General features: G+C 40.9%; 1 protein-coding gene across 6 annotated transcripts in view; it reads right to left on the bottom strand.

Moving 5' to 3' along the window:
- Nucleotides 1-27,450, bottom strand: part of GPHN (gephyrin) — a 907,672-nt gene that overhangs the window by 85,169 nt on the left and 795,053 nt on the right. For all 6 annotated transcript variants that reach the window (XM_030213888.1, XM_030213889.1, XM_030213891.1 and 3 more), the window contains 2 exons: nt 16,756-16,848; nt 14,184-14,239 (listed from right to left, as the gene is read on the bottom strand). In XM_030213888.1, the coding sequence (XP_030069748.1) occupies nt 14,184-14,239; nt 16,756-16,848 (149 nt within the window). The remainder of the gene's footprint in view (nt 1-14,183; nt 14,240-16,755; nt 16,849-27,450) is intronic.

Here is a 27,450-nt window from a genome sequence, read left to right as displayed (position 1 = left end):
TGCTGGCCCCTCATTCTATAGGTTATAGAATTGTATACTTACATGTGTGACTGTTACAGTTACATGTGTAGGTGCTAGCTGGGCAATACAGGTGTGTAACTTGCTTAGCACATAAATGCAAGGGGGGCATTCGCAGGAGGAGGCACATGGTCAAGGGATGAACATGTCCAACAATTATGTCTGTCACTTACAGTATACTGCATGTTATGCGCTAAAGTTCTCATAGCACAGCACAGCAAGGATTCAAAGTATAGACTAAGTCCAAATGTCAAAAGAAAGCACCAAGAGCATTCAAAATCGGGACAAAGTGCCTTTAATCACACAGCTTGGACAACAATCTTCTAAAAATGACCCGGCATGGGCCATGCTTTGGTGCACAGTGCTTGAGTCAGGGATCTGATGACTGATTTTGACATGCATCAACATACCTTCAGTGTTTAAGCAATACATTAAGCTCTCTGATAACTGAAACAAGGGTCACCATCATCTCATTACAGCCATGGCTGTGATGGGGCGGTGGGTGTGACGAGGTGATGGTGATCCTTGTTCTCAGTTATCGGAGAGCACAATTTATTACTTAAACACCAAAATTGTGTTGATGCATGTCAAAATCAGCCATCAGACTCTTGACACAGACCCTGTGCGCTGTAACACGGCCTGTGTTGCATCATTTTTAGAAGACTGTTGTCCAAGCTGTGTGATTAAAGGAACTTTTCCCGATTTTGAAGGCTCTTGGTGCTTTCTTTTGACATATGAGCGAAAGTGCTGCAATTAGGCATGCACAATTATACTTCCTATTGACAAGGCATAAGTGGATGCACTTAAATGCCAACTTATGCTACAACTATACAGTGGAATTTGGGTGCCCAGATGCTGTTAAAGAATTCACGCTCAGCATGCTGCATCTTGGTTCCTAACATTTGGCACCCTTTACAGAACTGCGCTATACTTAATAACTAAGCCCATTGAGAATAATGGGGTTTGTGTTATATAGCACACACTACAGCCTCATTAATTATTTTATTTTTATGTATTTATTGCATTTGTATCCCACATTTTCCCACCTCTTTGCAGGCTCAATGTGGCTTACAATACATCATGAATAGTGGAAGTATAATAGAAAATAGACATTTAGTGTTACAGAAGGATCTCGGGCTACATGATAATGATCAAACATGATAGTAATATAACAGAAAGGCGGTGAATGTAGTTGCAAAATACCACAGAAAGGCGGTATATCAAGTCCCATTTCCCTTTCCCTTGTCCCTGTTTTTTCGGCATTCATAATTTGTTTTTTATTTAAACACTAGTAAATAAGGCCCGTTTCAGAGACAAATGAAACGGGCGCTAGCAAGGTTTTCCTGGGAGTGTGTTTGCTTGAGAGAGTGTGTGTGAGAGTGACTGTGTGAGTAAGAGAGAGAGTGAATGTGCGAGTGTGTGTGTGACACAGAGACTGTGTCTGTGAGACAGAGAGTGTGTGTGACAGAGAGACTGTGTCTGTGAGACAGAGAGTGTGTGTGTGAGGCAGAGAGTGTGTGCGAGTGTGTATGTGAGACACAGTGACTGTGAGAGAGAGTGTGTTGCACACAGATACACTGTGTGTGAGAGAGAGAGTGTGTGAGAGAGAGTGTGGAAGAGTATGTGTGCAATACACAGACTCTCTGTGAGTCCAAGAGAGTGTATTTGAGCGAGTGTGTGAGACCGAGAGTGTGTGTGAGACTGACTGTGTGACACATAGTGAATGTGATTCAGTGTGAGACATAGTGAGTGTGAGAGACTGTGTGAGAGAGAGAAAGACACTGACTGTGAGAGTGTGTGTAACTGAGAGAGTGTGTGCATGACAGAGATACCTCCCCCTCCCTCTGTGGTCTCTGGACCCCCTCCCCCCTCTGAGGTCTGAGGACCCCCTCCCCCTTCCCTCCCTCCTGTGGTTTCAGGTCTCCCTGCCTCTCCCCCCCTCTGCGTGGTTTGCAGCACCGTGCGAGTGTGTGTGTGTGACAGAGAGAGAGAGTGTGTCTGTGAGACAGATAGTGTGTGTGTGAGGCAGAGAGTGTGTGCGATTCTGCTGTCTCCCCCTGCCCCCTGCAGCCACCCAGCATTTCTGTTCTCTTCCCTGCCCCCCCAGTCACCCAGCGAATCTGTTCTCTTCCCTGCCCCCCCCTACAGCCACCCATCTATTCTGCTGTTTCCCTTGCCCCCTCTTCAGCCACCCAGCGATTCTGGTCTGTCCCCTGGCCCCCCAAGTGATTCTGCTGTCTCCCCTGCCCCCCTTGCAGCCACCCAGCGAATCTGCTCTCTTCCCTGCCCCCCTTGCAGTCACCCAGCGATTGTGCTGTGCCCCTGCCCCCCTTCAGCCACCTATCAGTTTTCCTCATCTCTCTTCTCTCTATTTAAAACGCACCTCCAGCGTTCTTTTGAAGCCTCCGAAAGTTCCAACGTTTGTGTAGTGGTGTAGATCGATGTCTGCCCCGCCTTCACGTTAAACGTGATGACGTCAAGGGCGAGCGATGCGATTGGTTGAGTGCCATTGCTCCGCCCTCGATGTCATCACGTTTGATGCAAGGGCGGGGCAAGCACTCATGGGCAAATTTTGATCTACACCACCATGGATTTAGAACGTTGGGACTTGTGGAGGCTTCATTAGAATGTTGGAGGTGCATTTTATATAGAGAGATAATCATCACTAGAAGCCTTGCTTACAGAAACAGAGAAAATACAGGGAGAAGTAGTAAAAATCAAAAAGAAAAGAATTAATATTACAAGCAAAAATGTATAGCAAAACCCCCTGATATTTCAATTTAGCCCACAATACAGTCAGGGGCAAAGAAAATAACAACTGGAGTACATAATTAAAAATAAAGGGGAAATAAAGAAAAGGCTTAGCGGCTAACTACTTCCCTCCATCACAAAGATCTCTCACTAAGCATCAACAACAGGCAGAGCAGGTGTTATAGACAACATCTTTAAATCAAGAAAAGAACATAAACTGGGAAAAGATAATGGGTGAAGAAGATGTAGAGGGGGACCTAACAATAGGTGGGCTTAGTATTATCCTATAGCAGTAGAGAGGAAAGGAGTTTGGAAAGGTATCAAAGGAGTAGAAACCATGAAGAAAGAGATAGAAGCGCGGCAAACTAAGCAAGGGAGGGAGGGAGGGGGGAGGGATAAGGAACTTCAGATAGGGTACCATAATATTCATAACATACCATGCGATGTTAGTGAACTTAATATATTATTTAGATGAATGTTATTTACTGTTCATTCCGATAAAGTAGACAAATATTTAAGGTACAGAGTCTGCAGTTTAAGGGGATGAGGGGAGAAAAGTTATAAAAATATGGGTGACATAAGTTACTGTTTTACTTGCAAAAGAACGTGTTTATTGATATGTCAACTGTTAGCTTTCAAGGCTATGTATAAGCTATTGGATCATCAATAAAAAAAAAGTTGAAACATAAATCAAGAAAAGAACATAATTGGTCTGGTAAAAAGAAAATGTACTGAGAATTCAAATATTTCACCAAACACTTGCAAGGATAACGTAAAGAGAATGAAGCACCCAAAGAAATTGTTTCCTGTCACATGGCTAGAAACAGTTTGCATCTCTCCTGTGTGGCTCTAGCCACATCAGGTATATCCATACTCTTTGTCCCAGATATTGCAAATTTGGACTACGAAAATACAGTTGCAGAATGGCATTTTAAATCTTGTTCAAAGATGAAGTTAACCAATAAGGTAGCTCTTTCCTGTATTTCCTCAGTAGAAGGTTCCAGTACTGCAGAAATGTCAAGAACCTGATGATTATTAGATTCAGACCCGATTCTTGGTGTTCATAATTTGGATGTTTCAGTTTGTAAAATGGCTGTTCATTTTGGATGTTCATATGTATTTTTTAAATAGGAAATCCTAACATATTTCCTGTTCGAAAATGATTGTGAGATGGACAATTGTTTTGGGATGTTATGAGCAAGATGTCCTTTTGAAAATGCTCCACCACATCTGTTTAAGTGTGCGCACTTAGGACAGTGTAGATTTGGGAGGTACATGAAACATAGTATTCCATAAATCAAGTGCTTGTGAATCCCAGGTAAATGTTCATCTGAGTACATGCTATCATTGTGTTTAGATATAGAATAGTATGTAGAAGGATTAATATATGTGTTCACAAATGTGCATAAATTTATTTATTTATTTTTATTTTACATTGCTTATATCCCACAATTTCCCACCTCTGGCAGGCTCAATGTGGCTTACAACAGTTGAATAACAAATAGACAGGGTACAATATTTGGAAAGGAGCAAGTAGGGTAGAGAGGTAAAGAGAAGTAGTTGGGTCAGTCCTGAATAGTAAACCAGTATTTACCTACATACTTGTCACCTAATTTTAGACAGCTCCTTATAGAATTACCTCCATAGTGCTCTGTGTCAATGAAAAAGGCTGGGTGCATTTTGGAACTGAACAAATACAGTACATACCCCAATTCTGGTGCAAAACGCACTGGAATTGTGTGCGTGCTCTGTGTGTTCATTGCATTGCAGGCAAGATTCAGACTATTCGCATTTGGACAAAAGACGAAGAAGCTTTAAACCTGTAGGTTATGCATCAAGGGGGTATTTTTAAAAAATAAATGGGCACCTCCTGTAAGTCATCCCAATGAGAGCCTATTCTATAATGGCACCTGGGCACCCAGATTCCCTTATAGAATACTAGTGTAACTCAGTATCAGTGCATCTTACGTTTAGGCACCTGAAATTACACCAGCCATAGATGTGTTGCAACTGCAGGCACCTAAAGCATAATATACTATATTCTGTAGGTTCCATGCATTAAGTGCAGCACTGCCTGTAGTCCTCCCATGCTCTGCCCATGTGAATCCTCCCCATGCATTTATGTGCTATGCTACTTATTCATGCCCTTACAGAATAGTGTTCAGGTATTTTGTTGCTACTTACACATGTATTTTGTATACTTAGATGCAAAAGTGACACTCTCTGTGCACTTACACACTCAGGTGGTATGTAAGCATGGGCACCCTGTTATAGAACTGCCCTTCCAGTTCAAGAGAGAAAAGACGTAATACTCTTCTTTGGAAAATCCTTGCAATTACTTTGAACCTGTCAACATATGTAGATTTGAAAATACAATGTGTACAGGCTGTTTCACAATCTTTCTCAAAACATGCCCCAGGAACCTCTCTAAAATACGGCTAAAAGTTTGTCTATTGGAGAAAGGAAGCTGAACCAGACATGTAGGCAGTTAGATGCACAAACAGGTGGTGGCCAGGCAAGGATGGATAGCAGGATAGAGGAGGGGGTTGAGTGATCAGGGAGGGGGCTCACAGACAGGTCTAAGCAAGATAGATCCAGGATAGAAATGGAGAGGGAGGAAAGAGTAGCAGTGGGAGGGGAGAGGAGAGAGAATCAGGTAACCAGAGGGGAAGGTCAGGAGGTGGGGAAAAAGGGGTGGCAACAGGAAGCATTAAGTGTGGTGTTTGCAAGGGTGCAATTGCCATTTTGCCTGCTGCTCGGGATGCTCTCCCACCCTACCCACCCCAGTTCAGAAAGGTTAGGGTTACATTACAGCATTTGACAAGCAGTGGGTCCTAGCCTGATACAGTACACTGCAGTATGTCTTAGACCAAATTAAAGTCAAATGTGAAGCGGTTTGGTCACATATCAGCAGTAGCATGGATGATGTTTAAGACCAGGGGCAGTCCCACTCTTGTATGGAGGGGGGCCGGTGCCAGAGTAACAGATGATCAGTGGTGCCTACCTCAGACTTAGACGGAATGGGGAGGCTGAAGCCATCAAGAGAGTCTATGGTTGTGAAGGGGAAGATGCTTTTATGGCAACCCCTGATCATATGCAGTGATGGTTGTGCACAGGCATATCTACGATATATGCCCCAGGCAGGCAGGACATCTACCTTGTAAGTAAAGCCGAAACAGAGAGCGTTGTGTGAATCAAAAAGGGCGATCCTCCTGCCCAAAAGGCTTTAGATAGAATGAGTCATGTATTTGTTGATTATTATAAGCTGCATATGTGATTGTAACCGACAATATTGTAAATCTTTGCATATGTAAGATGATGAATGCTGTGGCTATAATTCCACTCTTCTCGGATAAGGTGTCATTGATAAGTGGAAAGTATGGTGTGGGATCAAATGGGAGTGCCAAGGTGCTGCCTACCCAGTTTGTGCCTTGTGTTCAGTTAGGCATATTGAAGAAGAGCAATTTTCAGACAATTTACATGCATAAATGGGTTTGAAAACTGTTTTCATCATGTCAAAGCACATAATGAAGACAGGGTTAAAAAAAAGTGTTGCGTAAGGCACAAATTATTTCCTAATGTGATGTATTAACTACATTGTACTGTGAAGGTGGTTACTCAAGTAGTTAAAAAGAAAAAAAATTGCAGTAGTGGAAATCAAACACAAGCTTAGTAGGCCTGACTTAAAAAGCCTTTTTGTCTGCCTCCTTAAAAGCTATTGAACTTGCTGTGTGTTTATCTACTGTTTACAGATCTTTCTCCTTACATAACTGTTCCCAGATGGCATGGCACTTTGGTAAGGCCATTTATCAGACTAGTGATCAGAAGGAATTAGTTTGGGAATGTGCTTCAATCTTTCTAGGCCTCAATAATTTAGCCCACCAATGCATGGTGTAAATCACCTCATTCTGCCTATCTCACAGCCCAGTGTAAAATCACCACTAGTGCTGAGATCATACTCCAAAGTATATCAGAGTAAGAAAAAGAAAGTTAACCTAGGAATCCAACAAAAGAGGAAGCAACACATTAAAAAAAAAAAAAACAGGAAATTTGCAATTATGAATAATCTAAAAGTTTACTGGGGTAAATTTTCAAAGGATCTAGCTGCATAACTACAGAGTTAGGCAGCTAGATCTGAACAGCTGACAACTGACCCTAGTTAAGCAGCTAAATCTGAATAAAGACTAATGGTTTAGCCTCTCAAAAGCTGAACAGTAGCAGAGGCGTTCTCAGTATTGGGAATTTTCAGCACTAGCCAGCTGGTTTACTCTGGACAAAGAAATACTTGACTAAATCTAGGTGGCTATCCTTGTGCCTAGGACCAAGCAAATGTCCTCTGGACTTTAATCTGCAACTCACTTAAGTTCTGCACCGGGCACACAGTACTCCTCCTCCCCTTATGTCCTCATTTTTTAAAATCTTCTCAGCTCCTACCAGTGAAATCTCTCCCCCTCCCAATATTCCAAGAACTGTTGTGGTTGTCTTTTGTTTCTGTTGCTTTTGTAAGGCCTCTAGGAATATTTTTGTTTTCTGTCATGGTGGTGAGAATGAAGCAGAATAAAATGCAACTTTTCATAAAAACATAAAAGGGCATTTGTTTAGGGCTGCCTTTGAATTTTTTTTTAGTTAGCACTTATAAGTGGGGGGAGAGGGAAGTTATCAATGTGGGCTACTGTTAAGTTGGGTTATTTTATCACTGGATCCTATTTTATACAATGAAACCCTGTGGTAAAATAATTTACTCCCCCCCTAAATGAATGTCATCAATAGTACTTTATATATTTATGGTTTCTTTTATGTATTTGATATTTATTATGAATGTTAAATTGTGCATCACTTACAATTATAAAGGTAGATAAAGAGGGTAGTTATTAATGTGGGTTAAGGTAATAGTGCTCAACATTTGTCTCTTAACACACACTAAATAGCAAAATCGTGATATTTTACCGTAACAAATATTAGTGTAGGTCACTGAGTGCTGCAAAATAATGAGATCAAAGTGTACAAAAAGCACCTCAATAGTAGGCAAATAGAATAATACAGCTTGCGTTGAACTCCATGAACTGCATTATTTGTGCAAAAATTATACCACTGAAGACTGGTGTTATTTTCCCTGCCAAGGAGCATCAGGTCGCTAATATGTGGTCAGATGCTCCCAGGAACCATCTTAAAGGGGCCATAGCTGAACAAACAGAAGAGTGCTCAATGTATCTCCCTACTCCTGTGCAAAGACTCCCTCCCAAAATACCTCCATTTATCCGATGATACATAGCATATCCGTACTACAATACCCCTTATAAGCCACCCTTTTGATCCCCCCAGACTTACCTCAGTTAATCCTTCGTGATCTAGGTGGTCTGGAGCAAGAGCAATGATCTAACAGTAGTACCACTAATGGTTAGGCCGCCATATAGGGCTAGATTCTATATATGACACCTAAAAAAAATCGATGCTGAAAAATACCCATGTAAATGGTATTCTATAAGCTGTGCCTAAATTTCGGCATGGTTTATGGAATACACACTTAAGTGGAGAGTCGTGTGTAAATGTAGATGCAACCATTTGCACCAAAGAAAATGTGGTGCAAATGTCCACACCTAAATTTACATGCGGATCACCATTATTCTGTAATTACATACATAATTGAAGCCATGCCCCTGATCCACCCCAAAACACCCATAACCCTTCCATTTCTGTGCCCCTTTTTTTAATGTCATGCAGACATTTTAGGTGCAGATCCTATGCCTAACTTTACACATGTTGGTCCCAATTAACTAATTAGTGCCAATAATTGCCTGTTAAAAAGCCAATTGGTGCTAATTGGCTTCAATTAAATTTCATGCACAGATTGGGAACACGCCTAAATTTGCGTGTGCAATTTTTGGCAACCTTTATAGAATCAGGGGGATAGCGCTTACCCCTAGTGGTAGTACTGCAAGATTACTGCTAGGAGTCACAAACATCATGAATCAGACAGCAGCAAGAGGAACTGGGGATCAGTCATGTCCTTGACTTCCTAGACCAGGAATTCAATGAGGCAGGCCTGGGGGGAGATCTGCGATGGGGAAGGAGGGAGTGGATGGGTGTCTTCAGGAAGGTCCAGAGAAGGTTTGCAATACAGATCTGCTATGTGCCATCGAGGAGTGGGGGATGAGAGGGTATCTTGATATCTTCAGGAGGGAGTCTTTGCACAGGGGAAGGGAGGATTCCCTGGAGCACTCTTCTATTTGTACAACTGGTAGCTTTAAGAAAGGCTCCCCAAGAGCATCATGTCATGCATTAGCAGCCCTAGTCTACTGCGATCATAAGTTGCATTACTCATTTACCATGGAGTCACTAACCTGTGGTACTGAGTTACTACTGATTAGTGACTTCAGTGGTAAATTAAACTGCAGTTGCAGCTTAGTAACTTCTCCCCCAAATGAAATCTCCCTAAATTAATCTATGTTGCAGGCCATCAAACAAACAGAGGAGGGTGCTTGGCTGGTGGAGGGGATTAAATGAGCTCCAAACCAGGGAAGGAAGGACGTGTGCTGGCCTGGTGGGGGTGGGGTGCGTGAAGGGAGATGAAAACTGGATAGAGGCTTTGGAAAGGCAAGAGTTGTGATTGTTTTTCTAATGAGTCTAATTCTTAGATCCCAGAGCACCCATGGGTTTTCTTTTTCCCCTGGAAATGGTGTGCGTTCAGGGCAGAACTACTGCCAGCGGCCGCACTGGGCTAGCAATAGCCCTGATTTAGCGTTCAGTAAATTAGCTTAGGTGAATTTTCAATGCAAATCTAAATGCTCAGGTTCAGTTGAAAATTCTCATATCTAGGTGGCCAACACTGGCTGGGTGCTCATCCTAGTTGAAAACTGTCCCCACTCTTACAGTCATTACTAATTTTGTTTACCTTAGATGAAAAAGGCAAAACCCAAAAAAGGTTTCCAAAGGGTTTCGGAAAAACTTGGCATTGTACAGGCTTCCGTATCCAATTTCATCCCCCATTTCTTAGATTTATGAATCTCTGTTAGCTCTGATAGTCTGAGAGTTACAACAGCCTCAACCACACAGTATTTGAGGGATTCTACCTACTCTTGAGTGAATCAATTTGCCATGGTTGAAGATTTATACAGGAGTGGGAAGCAGCACCATGTAAATCACTGAGAATAGTGGTACAAGTCCCAGCAGAAAGAATCTATCTCTCATGAAGAACCTGCCTCATAAATTTAAGCTATGTTGCATGAGCTGTGAAAACTCTATGAATAAAATAAAAGGAATGTGAAATTGAAACCTTATTATAAGGAAATAGTTTACATTCTGTAGTTATTTAAAAATTAAAATTAAAATAACCCTTTTCATAAACAAGACCAATACTGTGCTAAGAGGGAAATTTTATAATAGGGTATCACAAAATTCTGAAAAGTACACCTATTTTATGTTTCTTTTATACAGACCAGATATATCCAACGTCCCCCCAGCCCTCCAAAAATGGTGAAAAAAACAAAAAGAAAATGAAAAAAAAACACCTGCTCAATTATACAAGCACCATGGTTAAATATGGAGTTATTGGGTTGAAGCATGTCGAGCTGTTATTTGCAATTAAGTTGAACTTTGTACTGCAATACTCTGAAGGAGAACCACAGCTCAAAACGTGATCAAGCTGGTATACTTATTTCTGCATTAAAGACCTTTTAACAAGCCATACTAGCGGTTCCTGCATGGCAATGCTGACGGAACCCATTCAAAGCAAATGGGCTTTGTCGGCATTACTGCACCGGGAGCCGCTAGTGCGGCTTGATAAAAGAAGCCCTAAGAAAAGTGCTTTTCTGCCCTATTTTTTTTACAATCTGAAGAATTTGTCAAATCTTGTGCACTTTAAAAGTTTTTTTATTCACTGGTTATGAAATAATGTGGGTCTGATGATTACAGCTACAGATGGCGACTTTCCTATGGAGTTTTACATGAAGGAAGGTGAACGCCTGATGATAGTCCCACCATAATTTATTAAAATACACTTATTTAAGTGCTTGTATATTTGATCAGGTGTTTTTGCAATTTTATTTTATACAAATAACACAAAAGACTATGCACTGGGGAACAGGTAGCAAAGAGAACGAATACCTCAAGACACCAGTCAGCGATGAGCATTTAAAAGCTGGGGGGATAAGGAACCTTGGGGCCCTTTTACAAAGGCGCGTAAGAGCCTACGCACGTACAGCACATGCCAAATCGGCATTACCATCTGGCTACCGCGTGCCCCGGGCGGTACTTCTAAATTTGGTATGCGCCAAAAACACGCTGTAGAAAATATTTTCTATTTTCTATCACGTGGTGCTTACCCAGTAGTGGGTGCGCGCTGCATGCCTACCACATGGGTAGCGCGTGAGACCTTACCACTAAGTCAATGGGTGGCGGTAAGGTCTCAGGCCAAAAATGGATGTGCGCTGATTTTCATTTTGCTGCTCGCCCATTTCCGGTCCCTTAACAAAAGGCCCTTTTTCTAGGGCGTGAGAAAAACTTGCCTGGCAGGCGCCCAAAAGACGCACCTGCACTGCCGCAGGCCACTTTTTACCGCGGCTTAGTAAAAGGGCCAACTTAAGGATGCTGTATGCTGAGGGAATAAAGACTTCTTTGTTGATACTCAAAAGCATGTATGTGATCGGCAACAGCACCAGATATATGAGCGTTTTTTTGAAAAAAAATCTGGGCCAGTGGACTGGATAACTTTAGCCTATTTAAACAGTTAAATGGATAAGGCGATGTGTTTAAAGAATGGTTGTGGCTAGGAGGTGTTTTGGAGCTGGCCCCCCAAAAAAACATAATAGAAAAAACATATGCACCCATTTCAGCAGTGATATTCAGCTGCAAGATAGATAATTTATCTGTCCAAGCTGTGTCACACAAATAATAGGTACAAATTTAAAAGGTAAGTTATTTCTTTAAAGATGTATATGACTTCTCAGAAGTGCCATCTGGATGAGGCAAGCTAGGCTAGGATAAGGAACACAGGTTTAGTTTTCTGGTAAGGTGGTCAACCCAGTGCTAACTTTATACAAATATTTGGTGCCACTATCTCTTTAAGGAGCACTGCTGAATATATGTAGAGGTAGTGATCGCTCTAGTTACTTGTTCTTCCTCTCTCAGGGGGCCTTTTACCAAGCTGAGCTAGCGGTGGGGGCCGTTCTTCCCGCATGCCAGGTCCCTTTTTACCGCAGTGGGTAAACAGCCCCCAGACAAATATGGCCAAGGGTAAGAGAACTCTTACCACGTGGCCATGCGGAAGGGAGCCCATACCACCACCCACTGAGGTGGCAATAAGAGCACCAGCGGTAACCCAGTGGTAACTGGGAAGCGTGCAGCGATGCACAATTATCACAAGGTTACCGCAACGCAAGCCATTTCCGTGGGTTTTCTTTTCCCCCTGGAAGTGGCGTGCACTTGGGGCAGAACTACCGTCGGCGGCCTCACTGGGCTGGCAATGGTCCCGATTTAACATTCAGTAAGCCCACATTGGGCTTATCAATGCTTTGTAATAGACCCCCTTGATGTCTTTGTTCTTTCATTTTTTATGCAAGTTTGAACACCACCTTGATGTCAAAGGGTCTTGTAGGTAGTAAAGCAAATGTATATTAAACATTAAACTATCCATTTAATTTAGGCTTGCTCAATAGCTACACTCTGTATGAGTAGTAGCTGTAAGGGCAGGGTGAGGGGTTATCTGTGGGCAACAACAAAGAATAAAGAAGCAGTATCACTCAGTAGGATTCATAATATTGGCCTTCTGCTTGTCAAAGTCAATATTCTAAATCATTACGAGTCAGGTGGTTTCAGTTTATTGTATCTCTATTTCTAATCACCATTATCATCTATTTGGGATGAGTTTCACTTTATATTATTTTTTCCTGTATTTTATAGATTCCATCTATATCCATTATAAATAATTAAAACCCCCTGGATTCTATCTATGGCGACTAAAGTTGTGCATGCAACTTAACTGATTAATGAGCCAATCAGCACAAATAATTGGCTGCTAACAACAAATTATTGGCGTTACTTGGTCCTAATTGGGATTTACGCATGGATCGTATTCTGTAACGATCTACGCATAAATCCTAGGATGAGTACTTTTTTAAGGGGGGGGGGGGAGGAAATTTCAGGGGCATTCCTATGAATTATATGCATTCTTATAGAAATATGCCCGATCTGTGCCTAAATTATGTACAGATTAGATGCTATTCTATAAAGTGCGAATACTCTTTAAAGAATACCGTTCACCGCATAACTTTTTTTGCACTGATTTTTTGGCACGATTTTCTGAATCTAGACCTATATATATATATATATATATATATATATATATATATATAGCGCCATTTTAGAAAGGATGTAGAAGTCAGAATTGAGATGGCCATGTATTTTAGAAAGAATCTGTTGACATAGAGGCTGTTCTATAATACAGCACAAATGGACATCTATGGGGCTAAGTGTGGGCAGCAAAAACATCCATTTTAGAAAAATAAAAGTGTATATGGGTGGAAAACCGGCATATACACGTTTATCTGCCATTTTAGAAAAATAAATGTGTATTTTCCCAGTGCTGTCACAGAGACCAGTTTCCCTTGCCAAATTGGCATTTGTAGAGGACAAAACCCACTGGAGGATTAACGGGCAGGCAACCTCCCCTAATCCCTCCAGTGCTGCTCAATAACAGATGTTTACCAGATCCTAAACATGCTTGTTAGCAGGTGTAACTCCCGGTCGATCTTTTAGGACACAGACATTTAGACCCTTTCTGAAATGGGGAATAAAGGTCTATTAACTTAACATGCTCTTGTCCACCTAAAACATGTCTAGACCATTCCCATTTCCATGTACTTGGGTTTGAGATGTGCATATCCTAGCATTGTAAAATGAGGACTTAGACATTTATGCAAGATAAACATTTAAATGAACATATCAAATGCAAATAGGCCTTGTATCATAAAGGCCATAGTGCAGTAGCCAGCCCTCCAGTTTTGAGGGTGTCCGGAGGTGGACTGAAGGGGCAATGAATTACTCCCTCCTCCTCTCACTGCTTCCTGAAGGCAGAAGTCCCAGTGTCAGAAGGCATGCTGCTGACATATGCCTTAAGGAAGCAGCACTAGGAGGGGGGGCTGCGGCACTGTATTTATATGGCTGGCAGGGTTAGAGCATCCCCGTCAGCAAAGTGCTATAGTTCTGGAGGGGGCCCAAGCCCCCACGGCCCCCCATGACTTTGTCACTTGTAGTAGGTATGTATACATTTAAATACATATTTAAAGAATATGAGGATACTTCCAACCAGTATTGAAATATCCATTCAACTGATAGAAATTATTGAGGAACCTGTGATTAGAAGAAAAATGCTTAATTTTTTTTCCATCAAATGCACTGAAAAGCAAAATCTCTCTCACCTGCTCACCAGCTTGGGATTCCCCAATGATGAACCGATCTCCTGGACCATCTGCAGCTGTAAAATAACAAGGAATTAGACAGTGAAGCACTGGAGAGCATTAAATTTTAGAGATGGGAGGTGTCAGCGAGTTTCACAGAAGCAGCAATGGAAACAAAAAAGTTTGTGAACAGAAGCTGGATTCTAATGAATAATATTTTTAGTTTTTGGAATCCTTGCCCTGATGCAGCATGGCAAAATATGATATGTTGAGAGGTTACATCTATTTTTATGAACAAATGAAATAAGTACTCATGAAAAAAATGCGCTCTTTAAACCTTATGTTTTATAAGAAATGCACTATTTAAAAGCTATAGAATAAGAAAAACAAAGAAATAAAGAAGAAATATATCTATAAATCTGTACGGATCTATGAGGAAGCATAGTGATAGCTAAATGAGAAATGGTTCATTGAGTTCACCTTCTGATGATCCGGTTACATATAAATATAGTTTGATTTGGGGTCGAATTGTATTTTTGTCTTTTATAAAATACACAGTTACAAGTGTAAAGCATATAGACTTTTAAACCATTTTGGAACAGGTCTATGACAGCATTTTTGTAAGCTTAAACATGTAAAGTATGCATGTACACATCCTACTATATAAATGAAGGCTGACCGACGTGCCGCACTTACTTCAGCTTTATGGATGAGAAGTGTGAGTGCCTAAATGTTAGGCGCTTTAACACTCAGTTACACTAGTATTCTATAAAGGAAAGTAGGTGCTATTTTCCTTTATAGAATAGGCGTCTATAGCATGACTTTTGGGCACATAACTGGAGACACACATTCTACTGTGCCTGCTCAAGAGGAGGTAAATGTACGCATGTATTTTATAAAATACATGCACGGTGATTGGGGAAATGGGGATTGAAAAGGTTTACTGTGTTACATAATGTTCTTTGGTATGACCCAGAATTTTACGAAATTTGGTTGTATTGTTTTAACAACTGTATGGGTCTGTTTGCGATGTAAACAAAAATGATTTAAACATAAAATACATGCACAAATTGTAACTCCAAGCTCTGTATATACTTTTAGGCATGACCACATTTTATGAGGGCATATTTATGCATATAAATCAGCATTTTCCTCTGAATTCCATATATGGTGCCCAGATTTGCGGGCACGCAATTTCATTGAGTAACGAGTCCTTAACTATCAATAATTGGGTGCTAACAACCAATTATTGAAGTTAATTGGTACTCATTAAAATCTACATGCTCAACAGGCTGCGCGCTGTTCTATAAGGCATAGCGCCTAACTCTACTATACAGTAACTCAAAAGGGGGCGTGGCCTTGGGCGTGTCAGGGGCATCCTAAAAGTTGTGCGAGTAGATATAGAATACAGCTTCAGTGTGCCTAACTTGGGCATCAGCATTTACAAAAAGTTTCAGCAGGTGTAAATCTGGCACAGGAATCTACGCTAAGCACGATTCTATAAAGAGCACATGTCGATTTTTTTTCAGTGCCAAATTTTGAGCGCCATTTACTGAATCTGGTTTTTTATGTGCTAAAATGATTTATAAATTTACCTCCTGTCTGTACAGTTGATTGTCATTGCCCATGATTCACCCTAACTCTGCCCCAGCTTTACACAGATAATACTAAAATGCTTAGAGCAATTTTGCCAGCGATATTTATATAGTGCCGATGAAAACTGGCAGTCAGCAGACTTCTACACTTCCTGGCCACCAGTAAATATAATCAAGACCACATAAAAAAAGGAATCCTAACTTCCCACCCAAATAATAAAAAAACTCCAAAAAATGGGAAGAAATCATAGGAACAGCAAGACAATTACAGAAACACACTTTGACTAAACACTATAATAAATTCTGATTTTTTGCACTTATTTTAAAATTTTTACGGCATCAAAGAGTCATGGGCTTAAAAGAGGTCAAAGGATGTTTTCGAGTGAGTATGGAGTATCTCCCTTATCATGTCCAGACCTTCAAATTCTTCTCAATCATTTGACAATAGTTTTAACAATATAAGTTGTGCTTCATATCCCATTTGTGAAATTAAAATCAGTCTTCTAACAATCTTAACTTTAACTCTTGTTCCCTTTGTGCAGCGCTGCTTCAGATAAGTACTCGTCTGTTGCTTAAAGGCTGTTTAAGATTATTTAAAGGCTGTTTAAGATTATCTAAAGGCTGTTTTTAATTTCATGTATGGGATATGAAGCACAACTTACATTGTTAAAACTATTGGGCAAATGATTGAGAAGAATCTGAACATCTAGACTGTTAAGGGATATATTCCCTAAAATACACCCTTTGACCTGTTTTAAGCACATGACTCTCTGATGCCCTAAAAATGTAAAAATCTAAAAATTAAAAGTGCAAAAATTTTGGAATTTATTGTAGTGCTTAGTCAAAACATGTTTCTGTAATTGTCCTGCTTGTGCCCCTCTAAATATATAAATCCTTTTGAAAGTGCCCTATTATGTATACTAATTGGTCAACATTGGTATACAGTATTCTTATTAAAAAAACCCAAAACAACATATGGAAGAGAATAAAGCATTTACCTCGTACAGCATACCCATCTTTCACTGATGCTGGAAATGGGGGTAGGTTGTCTTTTGCATAAACTTCTTGAGCAAGGACTCGGCCCATTCCATCTGGAGAGAGAGGGGGGGGGGGGGGGAAGGTCATGATTTTTCTCAGTGAACCCAATAAAAGTAAATATTAGTTGACAGCAATACAGCTCAAGAATGAAGTTCATGTTCACAGCATTCAGCATCCCATAAATAGCACTGTCAGACCTCTGATAGTTGCCAAAAGCAATGATGAATGGAGTGGCACAACATAGCAGACAGTGAAAGGCTTGGCTTACTCAACCCACAGTTGCAATAAGGATGAGCTCGCTAATGCTTATTTTAGTATCCATGCCTTCCCATCCATGCCAGAGAAAATCATGCACCCTTTCTAGTGTTTTCACATTTTTCCTTTCTCCACTGAATGTTTTGGCATTTTGAGAGCTTAAGTCATAGTGAAGCTTACTTATCTCTGTGCACTGCCAATATAGTAATGTATCAGGGGCCCTTTTACAAAGCAGCGGTAAGCCCACTGCGGGCTTACTGCACAGCAATCTGGAAATATCGCTGGCCCAACGTGGGCACCAGCAGTAGTTCCACCCCCAGCGCATGACATTCTGGTGCTAGCAGAATTAGTTGAAAAATATTTCTGCAGGGCGTTACCTGGCGGTCTTAGCATGGGAGCCCTTACCACTACTTCAATGAGTGCAATCTTAACGCATGGCCATTTCTTTTTTCAGCCTTTTTACCCGACGCAATGTGTGGAAAAATGGCCATTGCCGAACGCACAGGGTCCCTTTTACCACAGCCTAGTAAAAGGGCCCCTCAGTTTGTCAAACTATGTCCACAGAAGAAATGTTTAAACAGCATTTCAAAACTGGCCACAGAAAGGTCAGCTTAACAGCAGATCACTGAACAGTCAGGAGATATTTGTGGCAATGTGAGGGTTATTTATTGACAGTTCCACAAACACAATGGACTATGTTCTGAGTGCCACTAGATTTCCCCCCAAAATGTTTCCCCCCACACCGCCAATTAAAGTGGAGGATAAAAAAAGTATTTCTTCTATGAATCAAACACTGCTTAGGAACGTCATTCCAGTTAGATTTTAAACATTTTTGTCTAGGCAATATGACAATTTTAAGATACATTAAAATGTGCATTCAAGCTGATCAACATGACAACAACCCTACTTTATTCAAGCTGCATTGATAATTTTGCATTTAAATTCCTGTTTTTCATGTAACAACAGCACAATATTTAAGCTGAAATAAATACAAGTTTTCTTAGTTATTAATACAAGCCTATAAGAACAAGTTTTCATGAATCCTCTTTGGATCAGTGCAGCAAAAAGCAGACCGTGTTTCAGCACTTTGGACAGTTACAGCTTGATGTCGTTCAGAGGATTTAGATTTGTTAATGATGAAATATTTACTACTTCTTTAGATCAAAAGCCAAAACAAAGCCTTCATATCAAATTATAAAATAGAGCCACGCACATAGCATGCAGATGTTACCACAGTCTGCCTTGGGATTTAGTTATAACGCTTGTTTTAGATCTCTGCTTTCCTACACTGTCTTCATGTATTCATATCCATGTAAGGGCAGGAATCACATTAAGCGACATATTAATTAAAAAGAACATTTCAGGGGTTAAAGCCTTGCATTTTGGCTTAGTGTGATCCCTCACTCTTCTGGGTTTATTTGGGCAAATATTAACTATGGCCTATATACTTCAAGGATCAAATAAGTAAGCTCCTGAAACCTTTAGGGTACTGTTTTTGTTGGACATGACAACTATATAATGTAAGGTCAATACAGAGGAAGAAACAGATGAAAATCACAGTATGTAGAAAACTCTTTCTGAGCAAGAAGCTGACAATGTTATCGTAATCAAATCTGTTCAATGGAGTACAAAAAATCCTTAGGGAGAAAAAGCCTCAGAACCCTTTCCTCCACTCCTGTGAAACAAGAGAACATTTGGTAGGAATATCAGGGTAAGGTTACTTCACTGGCATAACCCCCCCTGAGAAAAGTTATGTTAAAGCTCCAATTGAACAAGCTTTTAAAGGGTCTAAATCAAAATGGTGAAAAACATTAAACTTTCAAACTTAAATCAACTGCTGCAAACACTCACCAACTGTGGCCAAAGTTTTGCCAATATAGCTGTGTCAAAGTGCTATTTGTGTCTCAGCTTGTCATGGTGTTTTCTTTCTGAAAGCTATATAATATACTTATAATACTGAGACTCCTTGGGTTTCTCAAGAAGATATTAGCTTTGGAATGGATTCTGGTACCTAAAAGGAGGAAAATCATTCCTGTACTCTAGACATATACTGCCAGATTCTATATAGTGTGCCCAGAGATCCATGCCAAAGTCCAGGCGTATTCTATAATAACGTGTAAGTTAAATGGCTTAACAAGCTAATCAGCATTGATAACAGCACAAGCAATAATGAGCACTAATTGGCAATAATTAGAATTTACGTGCACAACTCACTAAGCGTATCCTGTAATAAACTGCACTTAAATTCTAATGCACATAGTTGAAAAGGGGTGTGGCTATAGGCATGGAAATGAGCATTTCATGGCACTTCCCAAATTTATGCGTGTAGTTATAGAATATACCCCAGTGCATGTAAATCTACACGCAGGGATTTATACCATGCTTTCATTGGTGTAAATGGAGGCGCATAGTTTGAGGCACTGGGATATCAACTAAGCATATTTTATATACCTCATCTAAATCTAGGTACCGTTTATAGAATACACTTTAGAATCAAAAGGTTGCTTAAAGTTAGGCACTGGGATAATATGCGTTAAGCGTGGATTCTATATTGGCAATTATGTGCTTGCCATTATAGAATACTAGAATAAGTCCTAAGTTACGCACCTAACTTTAGGCTTCTGTTAGTTAAGCGCATAACTGATAGTATTTTAAAACCCATTTAAGTACTATGCGGCCCCTGACCTGTCCATGCCCTTCCCAGGTATACGTCCCCCTTGCAGTTGCACACTATAGATTTTGCGCAATCTGTAGAATCCCAAATAAGGGCAGTTGCGGACAAAATTGCTAATTACTGGCAATTAACATCACTTATAGCCAATAATTGGTTGTTAATGTCAATTAGTAGCTCATTTTTAAATTGAGTTATGCAGTAAATGCCATTATTCTATAACTTGTGCATGCAACTTTGCATGCTCAGCATAAACTTTTTTACACAAGTTTATAGAATTAGGGGCAAGAGGGTAATTCTATAAGGAGCCACCTAGTTGTGGGCAGTAGGAAAGTGCATAAATGGCAGCACTTTCTCACCACAAAATGAAACATGGATAATAAATAACTACTTTTAGCGATGACTCAATTACTGGTCTGAAAAACCTCCATTTTCACCAGCCAATGTAACTTTAATCATGCTGGTTAACTTAAAAACCTCTTGACCACATTTTTTTGGTTTAATTTTTCTTATTTTTGTATTTTTCATTTAAATCTTACAACCTTTCAAAAACTTTTCCAAGCACACAAGTGTTTTTTGAGTGTAATGGTTGCAAAAACTCATGGCAAGAAAAACTCTCTGCGATTTCTGAGGTCTTTTCCTCCCACCGTATTGCCTGTGAACACTTTTTGGTAGTGCTGTGAAAACTTATTTGTAGTGGACTTTCTTCCTTGGAGCCCAATGTTATACTCCTGCTCTTGATGTGGCAGCAGAAAAATATTATTCAGATCCTCAGAATACAAATTATAAAATAAATCTAACAGAGAACTCAGAATTTCAAAGACTAATCAAAAGGTTGAAAATATAACTGCAGTGAAGACATAATTTTCTTGATAGTTCATGAGCAATGAACTAATTTCTGATGGTGTTGGATTTGATATAAATACACTCAAAATAAGCCAAACACACACACTGCTCTTGTCACATCACTAGCCACCAATGCCTTGTCCTTTCTACATCTGAGCATCAAGGACCACCATTTGTGCTACTGTTCTAGCACCAACCGATCAATTATCATAGCTCTCATCACCACATCTGACAACAGAGGAGTGGAACTGGCAGCTCTGAGGATGTAGGAGGGGTGCAGCTTGTAATCTGCTACAGCTGGACCATGTAGTGGGAGTGACTGTAACCTCTGTCAAGCAGGGACTGTTTCTTACATGTTTTATGTACAGAGCTGCATATGTCTAGTAGTGCTATAAAATGATAAGTAATAGTAGTACTAATAGTAGTAGTAGGATGACAGTGAGAAATATGGTCACTTGAATATTTAGTGAGTCGGCTTCTTGGCTTCATTACCACCCCAGAGTAGAGGCTGCTGCTCACTCCAGCCTTTCTCTGGCCTGTTCCCTCTCCAACTGGAAGGAGAAATAGAAGCTTATGTGGAGGGAACACAGAAGCCACTGGCAAACCTCACACTGAGGACACAAGTCAGGGAGGCAACCCAGCACTGGTTGTTTGCATGACATGCTCTTGCTAGCACTCTGGAAGCCACTGAACAAGGGTAGTAGGAAGGTGACAGCTGGAAGACAAGTGGTGCTTGATATTCAGGGTGTTCCCTTTCTCAGAGGTTGATACTGGCAGTAGAATTGAGCTCCCAGTCTAAATGCAAAAAGATATCACTGGTGGGCCAGATGAATGAATTTTGGGCCCTATGTTTGATATCTCTGCTCTAGGCAATAAAATAAATTTTATACTATGTACTCAGATCTTAAGACAAAAAAATACTAGAACATGATGAACTCTGAGTTTAAAAAGCAGGACTAGCAGAAGCTTAAATTCTGCCTAACTGTGGCAGTGCAGAAGGGGTCCAATAGCAGCTGCTCCAGAAATGTCTGAGGTTGATCCCCAGATCTAGGGGCATGGGGCGAAGTTTTTCTCTTGGAGGCCCTTAATTTGAACTTATGCCACTGAAACCAGGATGAGGTTCTTGTGAGGTATCAGAACAGATTGTCAAGGAAAAAAAATTAGGCTCTCTGGCTAACAGGATTATAGATAGTAACATAGTAGATGACGGCAGATAAAGACCTAAACGGTCCACCCAGTCTGCCCATCAAGATAAACACATTACATATGGTATAATGTGATACATCATATTTATACCTGATCTTTGCCATTTTTAGGGCATAAACCGTAGAAGTCTGCCTGGCACTGGCTTTGTTCTAAAATTTCTGAAGTTGTTGTCAAAGCCCCTGAAAAGCTCCACTCCAGTCCATCCAAATCTATCCAGCCTCTCTATCAGGGCACTAGCTTTCCTACCTATCTCTGCTCAGTTTCTTTGGATCTGTTCCTTCTAAATAGGATTCCTCTGTGTTTGTCCCAAGCATTTTTGAATGCCGTTACCGTTTGCATCTCTACCACCTCCAGCGAGAGGGCATTCCACGTATGTACCACCCTCTCGGTGAAAAAATACTTCCTGAAATTATTCCTGAGTCAGCCCCCTTTCAACTTCAATTCATGTCCCCTAGTTCTACCACCTTCCCTTCACTGGAAAATGTTTGTTTGCGGATTAATACCTTTAAAATATTTGAACGTCTGTATCACATCACCCCTGTTTCTCCTTTCCTCCAAGGTATACATGTTTAGGTCAGCAAGTCTCTCCATGTACTTCTTGCTACGTAAACCCCCTACCATTTTTGCCACTTTTCTCTGAACCGCTTCAAGTCTTTTACATCCTTAGCGAGATAAGGCCTCCAAAACTGAACACAATACTCCAAGTGGGGCGTCACCAACGACTTGTACAGGGGCATCAACACCTCTTTTCTTCTGCTGGTTATACCCCTTCTCTATGCAGCCTAGCATCCTTCTGGTCACGGCCACCGCCTTGTAGTACTGTTTTGTTACCTTGAGATTCTCAGTCACCATTCCCCAAAGTCCCTCTCTAGAGCCGAGCTTACCAATCTCTCCCCTCCTATCTGGTACATCTATTTTGTATTTCTGCACCCCACGTGCATCATTCTGCACTTCTTGGCATTACTTTTTAACCTATTTCAAAAAAGCTCCAGTATTAATTCAAAAAACTTTTAATTGTTTTAATTATATTAAAAAAATACCTCTCTAATCTTTATCTCTAACTTCTTACCCTGCGCTGCACTAGACAATATTTACAACAATGAAAACGGCATTCATATGAAATTATATGCACATTACAGTCACACAGCAATCTTAGTTGATACCATGATACTTAGTCTCTATAAAACAGTGATTGACGCCACGCTTTCCGCGTGACCACTGTATTGCAGTCAGTTGTGTTTGTCCCAAATGTGCCACTGTTCAGTTCAAGCAGGAACACTCCATTAGCCGTTCATGCTCACAAATCCCACTTGTGCAGCATTATACAGGTATTAAGAAGCCAGTGAAAAGCTCCTTATTCAACTTCTGATGTTTTCAGTATATACCGGTTCCCCAATGCTGATCCGCATTTCACTAGATCTTCCTCAGGAGGAACCACCGTTATATCTACAATAATTTAACAATGACCTCATTATAACCATCACTATCCTCCATATTTTAAACGTATTGTTACAATATACTTTGAACAAATACTCATTCACATACCTCTACTCGGCTACATGCCGGTTAAAGGCTCCCTCAGGCTTGGACCTCATAACGCCGCATCAGGAGTTACTGCGTCAAACGTCATTTCGTAATTTAAAGGGCTAGATGTAAGGCAACTCCCTATTAGTTAAAGAAACAGACCTCATACCCATTCAACTTCCAAATTGAGGCCATTGGGAGTGACCGTACCCCATATTCCCCATTCTAACAGGGAACATACTTTAAGATACAATACCACGTGTAATACTGATTGCGTGGTTTACTGTATTATTTGTCCATGTAATTTATATTACATAGGACATACTAAGAGACAGTTGAAAAGTAGACTAGCAGAGCATGTCAGCAATATTAAACATGGTAAGCAAGAAAATCCTTTGGTAGCACATTGGTCTTTATTGAGTCATTCAATGAATCAACTTCGATGTGTGGTAATAGCGCATCTTCCCTGCTCTAATAGAAGCGGGGATGTTAGTGCTAGGTTGTTAGTTATGGAGCAGCGATTCATTTTTTCATGGGGTACGGTCACTCCCAATGGCCTCAATTTGGAAGTTGAATGGGTATGAGGTCTGTTTCTTTAACTAATAGGGAGTTGCCTTACATCTAGCCCTTTAAATTACGAAATGACGTTTGATGCAGTAACTCCTGATGCGGCGTTATGAGGTCCAAGCCTGAGGGAGCCTTTAACCGGCATGTAGCCGAGTAGAGGTATGTGAATGAGTATTTGTTCAAAGTATATTGTAACAATACGTTTAAAATATGGAGGATAGTGATGGTTATAATGAGGTCATTGTTAAATTATTGTAGATATAACGGTGGTTCCTCCTGAGGAAGATCTAGTGAAATGCGGATCAGCATTGGGGAACCGGTATATACTGAAAACATCAGAAGTTGAATAAGGAGCTTTTCACTGGCTTCTTAATACCTGTATAATGCTGCACAAGTGGGATTTGTGAGCATGAACGGCTAATGGAGTGTTCCTGCTTGAACTGAACAGTGGCACATTTGGGACAAACACAACTGACTGCAATACAGTGGTCACGCGGAAAGCGTGGCGTCAATCACTGTTTTATAGAGACTAAGTATCATGGTATCAACTAAGATTGCTGTGTGACTGTAATGTGCATATAATTTCATATGAATGCCGTTTTCATTGTTGCTGTAAATATTGTCTAGTGCAGCGCAGGGTAAGAAGTTAGAGATAAAGATTAGAGAGGTATTTTTTAAATATAATTAAAACAATTAAAAGTTTTTTGAATTAATACTGGAGCTTTTTTGAAATAGGTTAATTAATACTGGAGCTTTTTTGAAATAGATTGTGAGTTTGGCTCTGGGAATTGTGGTGTATCCCCTATTTAGGTATATTATTACATTTTAACCACCAGACCCTTGACTAGTCTTCCAACTTTTGGAGATCCCTTCTCATGGTTTCTACTCCCTCTAGGGTATCCACTCTATTGGCTATCTTTGTGTCACCTGCAAAAAGGCAAACTTTTCTTTCTAACCCTTCAGCAATGTCTCTCACAAATATAATAAACAGAATGGGCCCCAGCACTGACCCCTGAGGCACTCCACTACTCACCTTCCTTTCCTCCGAGCCAATTCCATAGATCTATAGTAAGGACAGCTTGGAACACATTAATAATTTACAAAAACACAATGAGGCCAATATTCAAAAGCACTTTAAGGTCTGAAGCAGGTGCCAACCTGGTAAATGCTTTAGTTACAATTTTTCATCCTTCTATGAGGTCCTTTTATTAAGTTGCAGCAGAAAGTGGTCTTAGCACGCTGTTACTCAGGTGTTTCTCACACACTAAGGTCACCAATAGCTTGCAGCCATAAAAAAAGATTACTTACACCTATTTTGTAGGCAGTAAGAGCTCCTGCGGTAATCATGCACTAATCAGTTAGCAAGTGGTAATGTGGACACGCTGATTAGTGCAGAAACACCCACACTCCGAGCCCTTGACCATGTCCTCTCTACGGAAAATGAAAAATATTTTTAGTGCGCAGGCCAATTGAGAACGTACTGCAGGGTGACTGAGCGTATCCTGCACTAAGCCCTTTTAACTGCAGTAAGTGTGGGCTAGTGCTTACCACAACTTATTAAAAGGACCTCTAAATGAATATTGTACGTACTTTATGGCTAAAATGTATCTGTTTAGTTGGGGGAGGGGCCAAGGACATTCTGGGAGCAAAATGATGTCCATAGATCTGTGATATTAAGCTGCTCTAACTTTATCTGTGTACTATTATTTATCCAACTTGAACAGAAAAGATTAATGTAAGTATTCATTAAGTTATACAGATAAGTTAGCCATATAACTTTTTTTACTTTTTTTTTTTTTGTTACATTTGTACCCTGCGCTTTCCCACTCATGGCAGGCTCAATGCGGCTTACAAGGGGCAATGGAGGGTTAAGTGACTTGCCCAGAGTCACAAGGAGCTGCCTATGCCGGGAATCGAACTCAGTTCCTCAGGACCAAAGTCCACCACCCTAACCACTAGGCCACTCCTCCACAGGTGACACTTGGCACTTGGATGACTATTGGGCTTTAAGCATCTTAGCAAATACATTTACATTATCATAATACAAATGCACTTTCACATGGTGGCTAAGACAACATAGATACTCCATGAAAGAACCATAATGTTCAGTTTCAGCTACTGGAATAATTACAAATCACAGAGAAAATGGTAGCATTCAAAATATTTGCTGCTGAAGCAGGTGCAGATTGTATTACAATTTATATAAACAAATATGCCAAATTTGGTCAGTAGTATCATAAAAAGCTGAAGCTAGTTGACATATGTAAAGGCCATTTCAGGCGGGACTTGAAGTAGTGTCTGCAGAGGCGGCCAATGACTGTCACTGCCATTCTGTGCGCCAATACATACCTCATTGAGATTACTCTACATGCAACATTTAAATGTTCCATTATGGACTGCATGTGGTGCAAGATTATTCTTTGCTATCATACATACTTCCTGATCTGTTCCTGCATCCCCTACAGTTTTTTGCTGGGTAGCCTAGCTCCCACATTCCCCAAGTGTAGTTCAACAATGAGGAAGGTGAGCATATGACCTGAAAGCTTTGCTTTGTCTTCTATTAATGGTATGCAAACTGAACAACTACTGACTGGAAGTTTTGGAAGTAAACTGTGAGAAGAGGGAATTGGCCTGGTCCACCAAAAGGAGGTTACAGAGCTAATGCATAGGCATCCAGTATAAGAGGCTTGGAGAGGCTACGCTCCCCCAGCCAAAAGCAGACCCTCACGATACCATGCAGCGCTGCTCAACACAACACAACACAACACAACAGGAAAGGTAGAGCAAGAATCCATTAGTGCTGCAGCCTGCGGGACCTGCCATCATCTTTGGATTTCTGCACCCCCACATTCTCCCCCACCCCCCGCCAACTTTCACATACTGTAGTGGTCGGCACTCTGACAATAGCAGTAGGCCTGTCTCGGGAACTCGGCCTTCTCTCCATGATGCATCCCACCTCTTCTGATGCAACTTCCTGCTTCCGCAAGGGTAGGACACATCACAGGAAGAAGGTTGAGTCCTTGATGTAGGTCTGCTGCAAATGTTAAAGCGCACACTTCTACCAGTAGAACTGCACGTAGCAGAAGGAAGACATCCAAATTAAGTGTGGGACTGCTTTTTTGGGGGAGGGACTAGGGAGGGACAGGAAAAGAGTGGAACTAGGGAGAGACTGGAACCGGGGGAGGGCCAAGAGAAGAGACAGGGAAAGGAATGGACATGGACCTTGGGATGGGAGGGAGAGGGAGATATGCAAGTGTTGCTCTGATGGACTGGGGGACAGGGAAATATGCTGGATGGAATGGACACTGACCTTGGGGGGGGGGGGAGAGAGAGAGATATGCAAGTGCTGCTCTGATGGACTAGGGTGAGGTAGGGACAGGAAAAAAGGCTGGACTAGGGGAGAAGAGACAGGGAGAAATGCTGGATGGAATGGGACAGAGACTGGCCCCAGAGTAGGGGGGAGGGAAAGGTGGAAAGAGGTGCTGAACTTAGGAGGGAGAGTGGAGTCAGGTGGACCAATGGAAGAGAGAGAGAGAGAGAGAGAGAGAGAGAGAGAGAGAGAGAGAGAGAGAGAGAGAGATACAAC

Source organism: Microcaecilia unicolor, chromosome 9 (genome assembly GCF_901765095.1).
Source record: "Microcaecilia unicolor chromosome 9, aMicUni1.1, whole genome shotgun sequence".
In the NCBI taxonomy this organism is placed as follows: domain Eukaryota; kingdom Metazoa; phylum Chordata; class Amphibia; order Gymnophiona; family Siphonopidae; genus Microcaecilia; species Microcaecilia unicolor.
The sequence above is the reverse complement of the archived record's forward strand: the minus strand, read 5'-3'. Positions and strand labels throughout refer to the sequence as shown.